This window comes from Brachyhypopomus gauderio, unplaced genomic scaffold (genome assembly GCF_052324685.1).
Source record: "Brachyhypopomus gauderio isolate BG-103 unplaced genomic scaffold, BGAUD_0.2 sc40, whole genome shotgun sequence".
NCBI classification, from domain to species: Eukaryota; Metazoa; Chordata; class Actinopteri; order Gymnotiformes; family Hypopomidae; genus Brachyhypopomus; species Brachyhypopomus gauderio.
The window spans coordinates 82,455-97,328 of record NW_027506868.1 but is presented as its reverse complement, the minus strand read 5'-3'; the positions used below and the strand labels follow the sequence as shown (position 1 = coordinate 97,328).

Genomic DNA, 14,874 nt, shown 5'->3' with positions numbered 1-14,874 from the left:
AAGATCGGCTTACAAAGGCGTGCACTCTAAAAATGGCTCAAAATTTTGCTCACATGTGGCATGGCCTGTGAAAATATTTAACATTCTCCTGAGGTTTTGTACTGACCAAATCTGTGAAGCACATAAAGCTAAAACACCCAACATGCTTATCTTCAGCCATCATGAGGGGGCACGTCCAGGATGCAACGCTTGTTATGGCGTTATGAGGTGCTGTGTGTGTGCACACGTATGGAATAGGCTATAGTTATGGTGTACACACACACACACACACACACACACACACACACACACACACACACACACACACACACACACACACACACATCCTGTTTATGAAAGCCCTGAATGACATAGTTCCAGAGGCGCCCTTGCTGAAGGTCTGAGAAGGAAGGTGCCCCTGTGAATGTTTGGGGGAAAATTAAAGGGAAAGGACATTGTTGCCATGTGATCAAAAGAGATGCATTTTATACCCATGATCCCTTTAGGACTATGAACGAGCTAGTAAATGATCTGGTGTTCTAATGCTGACTATGCCACACAAGATATTGCCAAACTACTCCAACTCTAACTATATTAATTTAATAAATCATTTGATTAAACAAATGTATGTTAAGGATACTTTAAAAAGAGCTATTAAGAAAAGTGCAGAGCTTAAGAATATAGTGAGTAAGTAGCTACTTATAAGCTTGACTTTGAGGCTGTTTGAAACGTCACATATAAAAATAACTCCTAGACTTCTGAAGTTTTTGGCCTAAGCTTAAATATACTAATATATACATTTTCTGTGTTTCATTTTTCCAATAATGTTTGGAAGAAGGTTTTGAGACATCCACAAGTTAATGTTTTCTGTGCAGCCCAAAGACCTTGCACATCTAAATACATCTGAAAGGTTGTATCGTTGAAATCCTTGCGTTTCTTTTTCAATCCTACATCTTTTACTACTGTTCAGTGCCGCTACTAATATTCTTCATACACTATTCCTGTTATGAATATGTTTTTACTATTCAAGCCACATGTGACGTGTCGAAACCCCTCCCAAAATGGGCAAAAGAGCGAACTTTCTGAGTCACTCTGTGCAGAGGCATTAGGTATTGGTTTGGACGCTATTACTCTTCAACCAGCTACGGCGTTTTATTTTCAGTGAATCACGCCGAATAGTCAAAGTTACAAAGTTCTCGGGATTTTTAGCCTATAGGAATTTTAGCCAGTGTGTGGAAGTCCATCGTAGACGTACCGAACAGCAAAGGACATTGCATACAAAAGAGGTAAGTCTTTCAATGAGAACAAAAAGAGATTTTCCTAAGTAATAACAATAGATTATAGCTCTCACAGAGGTTACGGCTGTTTCGAGCTTGAAAACTTGCAGTATAAGTTCCACTCGATCTATATAAACCCGCTTACATTTCAGTCAACGTACTACAAAAAGCTCATTTACCTACTTCAAAAGTTATTTTAGAAACTGGTTATAACATTGAAGTGATAAATAAGAATCTAAGGTGTTAATCGACTGTGCTGGTAATGAGCTAGACTGTATTGAGATCCCTCATAAAACAGATGCACACAGGGTCACCTCCTATACGCCTAAATCTGCATCTAAATAATAATACGAGTCATTTTACCCCAATTAGAACACAGCTCTAGGAAACAAGTAGACAAAGCAAGACCCTTCTAAAGAAACAAAACAAAAGCCTAATTTACATATCATTAAAATGACATCCTTTTATCTGCTAAAGAACGCAACAAAAATAGGCGAGGCAAGCCAAGTTTAGTTGCACTTTTTATGCATAATGACAATCTGAAGTGCTTTATACAGCCATAGTAGAATAAAATAATAATTAAGCTTATTATACCATGAGAACTAACCATACAGGAAGTTTTAGTAAAATAAAAAAAATATATACTGTATTATTGAAATAAAAAAAATATTTATTTAGCAAGAAGAAAACATTTTTTTTTTACCAAAACAGAAAAATACATTAGACTAAAATACAGTAATAATAAAATAAAACAACACAACCAAGTACCAGTTAAACAGTTCTACTATAAGCATAAGATTACAAAAATGCTTTTATCTTGGACTTATAAATACTAAATGTCTAGCACATCTAATTTGACTGGGAATTAGGTGCAGTATAACTATACTAACTAAATGACCATTTCCTATGTTTGAATTCTAGGCTCTACATACCAGCTTGTAACCATGGATCTCAGACTAAGAGTTGCCAAGTAGTGTGTTGAAGGCTTTATGCTAATTGGAAGTCAGTGTACAGACGTTATAATGGGAGTAACATACTTTGTTCTCTTTGACCTGACCTATTAAATATTAAATTATATAACATACCAGTTATATAACAGGCCATTAACATGTAACAACATGTAATAAATCATTGATAAATCATTGATTTATTACATGGCCAAATGGCCTGCATTTCAGTAGCATTTAGTAATATACAACAAATCTACCACCAAAAAAAAACACCAAAAGACCCAACACATAAGGCACATATGGCTGTAGTTACATTTAGTGACGCGTCTTCATGAGTCATGAGCTGGCAGGATAGAGGGTTGTTGCGTGTTGGTATGGCTGGCATGTGGTAGAGGCTTATCTGTGGGGACTGTGGTGAGTTGTCTAAAATATATGGTCACGAATCCCGGAATTTACCGGAAAAAGACGAGGCCAGGAAAACAGGATGTAACAATAAAAGTGGCAAAATATGAAGTGGGCACACACAATGTGGAAATGGTTCTGTTTGCACCATATCCTTAACCCTGTCCACACCCCCATCTCTTTCTCTTTAATCATATTTCTGTTGGCTCTGGAATGTTGAAGTAAGGCCCAGAAGGAAGGGGGGAAACTTGCTGTTGATCAGGATAATGAATCAGTACAATGCAGAAGAGCAGATCAGAGCAGTGCAGAATGGCTGATCAGTGCAGTGCAGAACAAAAGATCAGTACAGTACAAAACAGAAGATCAGTACAGTGCAGAACAGAAGATCAGTACAGTACAAAACAGAAGATCAGTACAGTGCAGAAGAGAAGATCAGTGCAGTGCAGAACAAAAGATCAGTACAGTGCAGAACAGAAGATCAGTGCAGTGCAGAACAAAAGATCAGTACAGTGCAGAACAGAAGATCAGTACAGTACAGAACAGAAGATCAGTACAGTGCAGAACAGAAGATCAGTACAGTACAAAACAGAAGATCAGTGCAATACAGAACAGAAGATCAGTACAGTGCAGAACAGAAGATCAGTACAGTACAGAACAGAAGATCAGTACAGTACAGAACAGAAGATCAGTGCAATACAGAACAGAAGATCAGTACAGTGCAGAACAGAAGATCAGTACAGTGCAGAACAGAATATCAGTACAGTGCAGAACAGAAGATCAGTACAGTACAGAACAGAAGATCAGTACAGTACAGAACAGAAGATCAGTACAGTACAGAATAACAGATCTGTGCAGAAGAGCCAAACTACTAACTAACCTAGTGACAATGTCTGCTAAGTAGTACTGATATCTTTCTCACACAGAATTTGATTTAAGGATTAGTGATGGATTTCTTCTAGAACAGACTTTTCTTTGAGAACTATTTACTTTGACCTGTACCTGTCAGATAACCCAACTGTTGATGTTATTTTTTACAGCTGCGTTAAGGTCTTTGCCCTATCATGACGGACATGGAACTAGCAGACTATGACAACTACACCTATGACTACTTAGAGTATGGGGACATTCTGCATACTAGGGGAGATGGTTATATCCAGAAGGAGACATTGCATATCATTTCAGTGATTATCTACATCTTCGCATTTGTGCTCGGCGTATTTGGGAATGGCATCGTGATCTGGGTGACGGCCTTCAAAATCAAGCGGACAATTAACAGTGTGTGGCTGCAGAACCTGGCCATGGCTGATTTCGTGTTCGTCCTCTTCCTGCCCTTCTCCATCGATTACGTGCTGCGTGACTTTAACTGGACCTTCGGATGGACCATGTGCAAGCTGAACTCTTTCGTGTGCACGGTGAACATGTACGCCAGCGTGCTGTTTCTCACCGTGCTCAGCGTGGACCGTTACGTCTCTCTGGTGCACTTTGTCTGGGCCCGGTGGGAGCGCACGGTGCTGCGCGCGTGGGTCGTGTCCGCCTTGGTCTGGGTCGCCTCTATCTCCCTGAGCATCCCCACCCTGGTCTTCCGCGAAACGACGGAGTACAACAGCAAAGTGGTATGTTTCAACAACTTCCACGAACAGGACATTCACGTCAGCATGGTGAGGCACGTGGCCGTGGTTATCCTGCGCACCACCATCGGCTTCTTCCTGCCCTTCCTCACCATCACTGTGACGGCTGTGCTCCTGGCGAGGAAGATGAGGCAGCCGGGCATTAAACGCATCTCCAGCTTCTCCAGGATGGTCTCCGCGATCATCCTCGCCTTCTTCCTGTGCTGGGCACCATTCCACATCTTCAGCCTCATGGAGCTGACCACCTATCACACCACCAGCCTGCACCTGGTCCTGACTGTGGGCTTCCCCCTGGCCACTAGCCTGGGTTTCTTCAACAGCTGCGTTAACCCCATGCTCTATGCACTGCTCAACAAGAACATGCGCGCCATCATAAGGAGGTCTTGCATGAACATTGCCAAGAACTCCCTGAGAGAGCTCAACCAGAACGTGTCTGCCACAGAGTCGGCGTCGGTGTTGGCTAGCTGCTCTCCTGAAGAGCCTTCGATCTGCTCTAAAGTCTGAGGCCCTGAGTTCTACACCAGCATTTAAATAAGTATGCCAGATATCCATGTCTCTGGCTTCAGCTGAGACGCAAGATTTGGCATATCCGCCAAAAGCATTTTAATATATATAACCTATTTTTTTGCACTAAAAACTCTAAACCATAAATCTATAAAACTATAAAGTATAAAGTTTATCATTTTACTATGGAAGGGTTAATAAGGAATGTTTATATTTCTTTGCTGTCTTTGGAGCTATGCATGGCTACATTTTCAGTCATTTGGGTGTCACTATAAATGGTTCAGTGTGGAAAACCTGAGCAAGCAACATTAGCCCCAACCACATCTCTCAGTGTGGGTGCAGGCAGAATCAGAAGGCTTTACCCAGCAAACCAAGACTCAGCTGTTTGACTCATTACACAAACAACGCACAATGAATAATATGCCTGTTGTATTTAATGAAGATTATTAGTTTCTGTTGCTCTAAACTGGCTGTCTGACACTTTACATGTATATATATTATATATATGTAGTTTATTTTATCTTTTTATCAAGAGAAATGTATTTGTATATCACAGGAATCAAGCCAGAGAAAGAAAACAAGATCACAGTCCAAACAGTCAAAATCAAGGCCAGTAAAATCAATGGACAGCAGGCAACAAAACAGTAGAATGAATGAGTAATAGGTTCGATAGCACCTCATTCAAGATGAGAGACCACATGGTGGGTGGAGTTCATGGTAAGGGTGTAGAGCAGCAAGAAGGGACAGGCAACAGTCTGGGTGGAGCTAGATGGGAAATCTGACAAATGTCAGTGGTCCGTTACAGAAGCCAGCATGATAGATTCCCGTTCAGATGAGAAATGCAACCACAATTTCCAGTGCGTGTGTGAAGGTATGCTTACCAAGTTACACAAAATAACCCAATGTGGTTTTTTCCATTTTTTAAACTTTTTATTTATACTTTTTTAACTAGGGTTTTACAGAGTTGCTATGATACCAGAGTAAGAAGTGCAAGATGGGGAATTTTACCTATGTTTTCTAAAACCATTTATCATTTCCGAGTGAAGTTTACAAAGAGATCATTTCTAACAAAAAATTACTATGTAACATTTTTTTTAAATTCTTTTTTATAATTATTGCACTGTAGTTCCAATTTCTTATTCATATACATGCAGTTTGTACATATACTATGTATTTTGTTAAGTATTTATATTAATAACCTCCCAAATATAATGTTTGTAATTAAAGCAGCATTTGTTCAAAATGTGTAGACCGTCTACCCTAATGTTTCATAAATGCTGCTGCAGTAATGCTCAGTTTGCTATAGGTAGACTCAAGTTTTCAATGTGAAGAATGCATGGAATCATTTTGATTTATCTGAATAGAAGAATAGGTATGATTTGATAAATAAAAGCCATCCCCAGAATATTTTCCAGCAAATGGCATCAAAGCCCTCATTGAGCCAAATGGCAGCTGTTTACATAAGACAACCTGTTAAGAAAACCTTTGGGAATTACAGCTCAAACCGAATCTTACACATTGCCATTCAATGTTTGAAGTAATTTTTAGATGATGTGTCTATGAAATACATATACATACATATTTTTTACATGACACTTTAAATGCAGATTAAATATTCTGCATCACAATAATAAATAAAAATCAGCATGGTACCTTATCTAAAATATTTCTTTACCTGACCAATATCCATTTTCCGTGGCTAACAACTGGCTGAGATTATTTCATGAAGTGTGCGATCTAGGGGGGAGGTTTTCAGGGAAGTCTTCAAAACTGGTGATTTATTTTTGTATTTGTTTGCCTCCAGAGCAGAAATCCTAACAAATCACATTTGGCAAACAGATGGGATATAGCTTCTGTAGCTCTACAGGACAGCTGGGAGGAATCAAACTAAAGGAATGCAGTCCATTATTTTTCATTTACAAACATCAACTGTGAAGGAGTGAGAAGGACATTGGATACAAGTGTGACAAAGCCTGAATACATAAACCCTGCAGGTCCTACACAGTGACAGCTTGTCTGTAGGGTGCAGTGCCCCCACCCCCATCAAATTATCCAGAGAATAAATGCTCCTTAGACATATACATTTATGTCAATTATAAGTGTTCGCTGGACGGGGATGATTTAACTTGTTGAACAGTTTACATTTCAAGTTGACAAGTTTACATTACAAGTTTCAAGTTGAATTTCTATCAAATGAAGGAAAATTCAGTTTTATCCTTACGAACAAACTTCACCAGGTGTTCGTTTGAAGAGGATACAGGAGCTTGGAACAGACAGACCCCATTTCAAGCTTTGTGCTTGAAATCCTTGAAAATGTTTGAATTTTAATGTTGCATTTTCCAGACTTAAAAAGGTGCTGGAATTTTGGCTAAAGTACTTGAAAATGCTAGAAATTAACCATTTCATTTCACAACAAATAGCTATCTGACTGTAAGGTTCGCTTGTATTATGTTACAAATAAGCTTGAATTACATTACAAATATATAAGAAATATACCACCACTTCTGAGGATGTTAAGACTACAAAGAAACTACCATTAAATGTAATATATGCTAGCTTGGTAGCCAAGTTGCATATATTTTAAGTATATATTAATATGCCAGCAAGCTTATGTAATACACTTTTTTACTAAAAAGATTAACAACAAACAAGACAAAAACCAAGATCAATGTAACGCTTGTCAGAGGCAGGGGTGACGCAAATGCATGATGAATATTTATTAAAAAGACAAAACACTAGATTGAAACACAGAATGCAGATAGGAATTACACTGTACAACGAAGGGATAATACTATGGAGTAGAACTATAAGACAACTAGGAAAAGGTAACACATTTGGGAACATTACAACAACACATGTTACAAGAACGTAAAGGGGAGAATCATAACAAGGGGAGCAACGACTAGAGGGAGAGCGGAGCACAAATGACAACACCAGGCTATGGACGAATAACCAGATACAGGAGAACCTAACCAAAGATAAACGTGAACGATAGGGAAACTAACAACAATACTAATCAATCAAGTAGACTACGCGGGGCGAGGTAGAAGAGCAAAGGGGAGAAAACAATGAGTTAGACAACGCGGAGCAGAGCAGAAGGGCAAAGGGGAGGAAACAGACTAACAATAGCGACTAGAGACAAAACTAAGAATATGAACAGGCATAAAGATAAACAGGAACCACAGAAGAGCAGGAGAGCAAGGCAACTAAGTACACAACAACCAGGGAAGTAAACGAGACACAGGTGGGAACACTTAGGACGGGGGCGTGGCAGACAGAAGGGAAACCAAGGAAACGGGGAAACTAAACGGGACAAGGGAGGAGGGCGGAGCTGGATGTGACAATTGATCAAGAATTTCTTTAATGATTTCCTATATTGGAACAGTGCATGATTAACAGTTATGGTAGTTGGTTTATGGAGGAGAAGCTTAGAAGAACACAGGCCCTCTCATGAAAACTATCAAGACATGCTGCACCCTGTGCACCCATTGTGAAGCTTTCAGATACTTAAATAATTTACGATAATCTACTAAATAATCTGCAATCTAGGAAGATTTAAACTGATGTCTATCATGTGGAAAATATAATTGTAATGTAATGTTATTTACTCTGGGTCTTTGAAAAATGTTTTTCATTTTGTGTAATTACATATTGAATTGTAACAGGATGCCGAAACCGAGGCATTGCCTTAACACAAATGACATTTATCTTTGCAAGTAAGCGTGGTAGTGCTTAGCAACATACAACACAAACACACCACGGATCTGACTTACACAATGATGAACGACAGGCACAGCATCAACACATGATTAGATACCTACACATAAACAAGGAACAAGTACAACACATAACAATAATGAGACATGTAGCCGATACAACGAATGAACACACAGAACTGCATCCACAGAACTACATACATAGACATGAACACATGAAACGACACACAAATATGCCTGAAGGGAAGGGGCGGGGCTGTACCGTGACAGAACTAAGCAGGACCATTACAGGAAAATATTTATTAAGATAATAAGAGATGTTTGATAATGTATGTTTTCTAATGGAAGTTTCCAAGCATCAGTTTAAAGATTAATACTACCATAGTAGTAGATAGTATGAAACTATTAGAAAAAATATATGAAACGAAATCTCATTACTTCTTGTTTCCATCTTAGAACTGGACAAATATGACAGCCAGGGCCTGGCGGTCATTGGTGATATTAGTTACTTCTTGTTCAGGAAGTGTGGCAAGCCATTTTCACATGACTGTGAAACAGCTGGTGAAATCTTTTTAACACTAGTCTTTATATGGATATTTAACATGTTTTGCACTTGAGGTAGTCAGGGTAGAAGATTGGAGACCTGCGGGCAGGACAAACAAAGCTTGGCACTCGCCACTCTCGTCTGAGTCAGCGCTCCTCTGTGTTGTCTGGAGATGCGATATCTGCCCTGATGGGCACGGACGTAGTTTTGGGGGGGGACGGGGGGGACATGTCCCCCCCACTTTTTCAAAAGCCGGTTTTGGTCCCCCCCAGTTTTTACAGTTAAAACCAAATATTTAAGTAGCGACGAAGTCATGTCCCCCCCACTTTTTAACGGTTAAAAAAACAATATCCAAATAGCGACAAATCTAGCACTAGGATCATGCAGCTCCGAGCTCCCCCCCCCCCCCCCCCCCGCTCAACAATTTTTGTTCACAGCGCTCAACAATTTTCATTCAACCCCCCCCCCCCCCCCCCCCCCCCGCTCAACAGTTCGCCACCCCAGGTTGTGTCCCCCCCACTTATGAAATCAAAACTACGTCCATGCTGATGGGGCACCTACCTTCTGCTACCTCCAAACCCTCCACCTACCTTCAAACCCAACTCCTTCACCCCTCGAGCCTGGGGCAAACAGGGCACAGCGTTATTTACTTTTTCTCCAAACTTCTCAAGGTAAGTTTGAGTTTTAACTTGCAGGAAGACCCCTGATTCCTCCGTTGATGTAGTGGTGATGTTTTGGAGTCTTTTGATGTTCTGGAATCTATTGATTTAGTCTAGAAGAGGAGTGATGAAAATTTTCCTCAGAGTCAAGATGTCACCGAGTCATGGTTTGTACGAAGAACACTGTGGCAGCATTTCTTCAATCATTCAATCACAATTAAATATCCTGCAATCCTTCAGAAAATCATTCCTTTGTGCTAATAAAGAAGAAACCAGTCAGCCAAAACCGAGGCCTTAAACTGATTACAAATGTGGGAATACATATTTTTCAGTTCCACATTTTTAAAGATTTTTGACTACCAGACAAAGTATTTTTGCCCACTGACTCTGTCTCATTGTTGAAACAAACAGGCATGATGGCACATGGGTCTAACACTAGCCAACATACATTCCCTCTTTCCATTGACCCTAATGAAAATTTGTTTATTATTATATTGATTTGATTAATTTTATATTTACATCATATTTACACAGAAGTAAGCATTACTTGATAATCATTACTTGAAATGATTTTACAGATTGATCACTCCAGAAGATAATTAACCTACCATTGCCAATGTGTGCTGTATCAGGACATGCACTAACATTATTTGACATTCTACTCAACTCCATGGTGGTACAGTATCTCTGTAGGTAAAAAAAACAATTGTTTAAAAAAAATCTAGTCAGATTTTTGTGGCAAAATCAAAATAACTATGGATGTTGCATGTGGTACACAAAGAACATGCTTACGCAATGTCTTCTCATGGCCTCAGTGCCCTCTCATAGGGCTGCACCCATCCATTGATCTAGAGACATATTGCATACCAGAGTCTGTACAAGGGCAAGTATCAAAACACATAGTATGGGTAGTCCTCGCCTTACCCAACCTATAATTTTGGGTAATGATTTCTCACAGCTTTCAGAGGTAATGAGGCAAGTACTTATGGGTGCGCCCTGCCTTATGCTGGGCGAGATTTGCACATGAACTTCCACAGCCATTTCCAGCTATGCTAGAGCAGGAGGAGCCAGAGGGAGGGGGTGTGGCTTAGTAGACCACTCCTTAGAGACAGTCAATCATGGCTCCATATTGTCTTTCCCATGGGAGATAACCTGCTGGCCCAGTCTTGGGACAACACACCTTCGAAGATTAATTAGTGGTTAGGTGCTCAAATTGAGAACAGTCCTCCTATTCCCTTATTTCTTGACAACAGACTATATAACATGATGTCATACACTCAGACTGATTAAGGAGTTACTCATTTGTTGGTTTCAAAATGCCACAGGGAAATGCTTTTTCATGAGGCTCATAATAATCTTATAGCAAGCCACTTAGAACAGTATAAACCACTAAACCAGTGAATGGCCTGTTTTTATTAGTGGGACATTCGACCTGATGCACGCAGACCATGGGCACGATGCTTTGAATGTCAGATGATTAACTCCACAATCATCACAAGAGCTCCTTTGCACTCCTCTCTATAATCATATGGACTTTGTAAAGAATTGGTAAGGAACATATCAGGCCTTTAGAGAATTTGGGGATGTTTTGGGGGTTTTATTGGTATTCCAGCAGCATATCTTCTGAGTTGGAATCTGAAAAAAAATTCTGACAGATCAAGGCACAGCGTTCATGTCACACACACTGCACAAACTGTAAGAATAATGGGGGATTAATGATGTGCCTGGACAGCCCTGGAGGTGCCTCTTGCTTGAGGGCGGACTATGGGCCTTTCAAGCTTTAAGGCTGTAGCAAGAGTCACGAGATAAATGGCTATAAGAATATAAGAGAAAATGAAGAAAAACTCAACCCTGGAGGCCATGGTTCAAAATGTGCCAGTGTATTATACAGACAAATATACAAAACATATACAATACAAAGTGTAATACTGGTACTAGTGACATCAGGAGTGACAAACAAAAAACCCGCCTAAAAACAGCAGGCACTGACTAAGCCTCCAACAAAGAAAACACACAAGACTACACTTACTACCTAAATGAAACACAAAGGAAAACATTTTATCCATGTTCCAACAGACACAGCAGTCAGTCCCTCGTTGTCAGTGTACACCCAATACAACAGTGTTTACAACAGTTCTGAAACTCTCAGGGATCAAACAAGCTCAAAGTGAAGGGAAGTAAAGGAAAAACAAGATCTAGTACCAAAGAAAGAACAAAGCATAGTATAGTATAATATCACAGATAATACAAGTAACAACAAGTCTCTCAATCAATCTCCCGAGTGTCTCTCACTTCCAAATCCTCTTTATCCTTCTTTCAGGCAGATCCTTGGTTCAGGGTCGGATGGCTAGTATAAAGATTCGAAGTGGAACTCCGGACTGGGTCTGGGTCACAGGCGAGGAGGAAAACCAGCACTGGACCTAAACCTGAATAGAACTCCATGCATATTCATATGAGCATACGTAGACCCGAGACATAACAGTGGCGATGGTGGTTCCCGAGAGAGATAGGTAGCTTCAAAAAACCCTTGTGTTGATGACTACAAGCTACCCGGGGCAGTGAGGTTGAATGTATAGTAGGAGGCACAAATGCTCTGAAAGACAAGTGAACTGCCAAAAAGTGAAACCTATGCAAAGAGGACATTTCCCCTCAGGCTAAAGTATGATGAGGTGAGATTCTGACAGCAAAATGAATTCTGGGTGATGTAGTGCTGTCAGTGTGGTCTTTTCCAAGAGTACTAACATTCCAATGGTACTAACGTTAAGCTGCCTGCTTATCGTGCATCAGTGGTGTCGAGGAAGCAGATCTACTGTTACTAGACAGCATGAGCTCTCACTACAAGGCTCTGCTGTTCAAAACTCACATTAAGAAGAGGTGAATTTTGCCAGGAGCTGGAGACTGATATCAGACCAGCAAGGTATGTCATTCCAACACTAAATGGTTGTTATTTCCTCTTGCTGTACTGTTAGAGGTGCTGTTCAGTATCCTTATATTAAGACTTATCTGATTTATCAAACAATGAGTCTCCATGTTATTGCAGGAACTCTGTGGTTCAACAGTTTCCTTTCAGTAATTTGTTAGGTAGTACTTTGGGAGCCTAGATTAGGCCTGTCTCTAGGGGTAATTTTAGTGATTTTCTGAGATTTATCTAAAGATGGCTCCCCAATGACCTACAGGTGGCGTTCATTGGACACATGTTGTACCTCCAACCACCTGGGAGATCAAAACCATGTACTAAAGGGTATTACAGCAGGTGAGTATCAATTACATAAACTAAGTAAAACCCAAGTGAATGTGTACATGGTAGAATGATATTCTTCAATATGTTTGTGTCAATGTGTATTAAACAAGCTGTGTAAAGAAATTGTGTTAAACAGTTAGCTCCGTACTCTTGATTTACGAGATGTTCTTTGTCCTGCCTGGTTTCTCCCAGGTCCTGTCCCAGACAAAGAGCCCTGTGGTGGTGGTGGTACTAGGCAGTGCCGCACATGCTGTTCTGACTGCCATTGTTCATAATGCTCGTGTCAGCAGTAGCATTTGGGACAACTGAAGAGGTATTTAATGTTCTTCTCAGGTGTAGGACAGTATGACCTGTAATATATTGATGCTTGTTTATAAAATTTCGATCATGTACAGTAGATGCAGCAATTACATTGAATTCACATTGTAAATTATTTGTCTGATAAATTGAATTTTTTGTTTCTAAGTCATTGTTTAACCTGAATTTCCCTGAAATACAGATTTTAAAAGAGCAAGCCATGCAGTAGTCTTGAATCTGAGGGATAAGCCAGAGATGGATGACAGGAGGAAGACCCCCACCCAAGGAGTGCTCTTCCTGCTTGGGGTTGACATTGACTGCATCACAGCTTCCCAGGAACTGTTTAATTATCCACAAGGGTCAGGCAGTCTCTCACACAAATACAAACAAATTATTTGTCAATAATAATAATAATAATAATAATAATAATAATAATAATGCTTATAATATAAATTTTACATTAGTAGTTTGATTAAAGCTTGGTGATTGTTGTTGTCTTGTATATATTATTATTATGGCATAAGAGGATTTCCTGCTCAAGTACTAATCAAAATGTTGGAAACACATATAGGACACAAAGAAAAAACAGATATATCCCATACAACCAAGTGTAAAAACAAATATGAATGTAACTTAACATCATTCATTTAGTGTTCCATTAAATTCACTTGGAAAATATTTGAGCGGCTTCGCATTTTCCTTGACCGTATGCACTAATGAAGCTCAGGTTGTTTTTGGTGTTACTCAAAACTGAACTTCCTCACATTAGTGTGTTACTAGGTGGCATAAGCTGACTGGGGTCACTCTGCCCTATGACACACAGGATGAGGCCCAGGTGGCATTCAACCTGGTGTGCTATGATGATGCGGAGGCAGCTAATTATTTCTAAAAGGCTAATTAGCAGTGACTTGCTGACCATAAACACCTGCGCTTTACACTAGCACCGTAAGCACCGCTGTGACACAACCTTAACAACCTAAATTGCTTGTCAGTATTTTTAAATTGGCAGAGATATATACACTGTGAAATAAGTAGTTTTGCTGTGAACTGTGATTTATCATGAACTGTGAACTTCTGTAGACACCAGGAAAAACTCATTTTTGTAGACACTTTGTAATAACAAAATAACACAATATATTGAAAATGTAAAAAATAATTTAATGTGATAAAAATGTAACTAAAATCATGTGAACAAAAATTACAGCAACCCCAGTATGCTATAATCAACAACTATGAGTTTTATCTAAAGACATGATGGAAAATAAATACAAATTGACAATGTGTGAATGTAATATATATACGCATAGCAAATCTTGCAAATTCTAAACTGAACCACAGCAAGAAGGCAAATGCTGAAATAATTAACCAAATACCCTACAGGGTACTGCTGAGATTTTTTAAGAGGCTTAACTATGATAATTAAATCTATGATTAAAATATCATAGAATGGTACTTTAGACCATTACTATTGTTTTAAATACTTTCCTATATTAATGTAGTTGTTTTTTTTGTAATGTTGTAATTAGTAATCATACATTTGTCATTTTTATATGCAATGTACATTTCATGCTACTGAACAGAGATAATTATTTTAATAGTGTAATATGGAAAGTTAAATCTAAAGAGAGTACCTCCCTTTTCACTAGACCTATTCATGCTCTGGCAGCGAGTGGTCAG

General features: G+C 39.3%; 1 protein-coding gene and 1 long non-coding RNA gene across 2 annotated transcripts; both read left to right on the top strand.

Annotated features, from left to right (window-relative positions):
- The first annotated feature begins 1,054 nt into the window (after positions 1-1,054).
- On the top strand, positions 1,055-6,385 carry cmklr2 (chemerin chemokine-like receptor 2). The gene is made up of 2 exons (XM_076985459.1): positions 1,055-1,265; positions 3,646-6,385. Exon 2 carries the CDS (start codon positions 3,670-3,672, stop codon positions 4,738-4,740), a length of 1,071 nt encoding a protein of 356 aa, XP_076841574.1. The 5' UTR covers positions 1,055-1,265; positions 3,646-3,669; the 3' UTR covers positions 4,741-6,385.
- Positions 6,386-12,421: 6,036 nt separating this feature from the next.
- On the top strand, positions 12,422-13,910 carry LOC143485844 (uncharacterized). Its single transcript, XR_013123056.1, has 4 exons — positions 12,422-12,576; positions 12,836-12,912; positions 13,093-13,213; positions 13,400-13,910. It is a non-coding gene; the product is annotated as an uncharacterized LOC143485844 (long non-coding RNA).
- The last annotated feature ends 964 nt before the right edge of the window (positions 13,911-14,874 follow it).

Coding starts and splice junctions, on each gene's coding strand:
- cmklr2 (XM_076985459.1), top strand. CDS start 3,670: ATGACGGACATGGAACTAGCAGACTATGACAACTACACCTATGACTAC.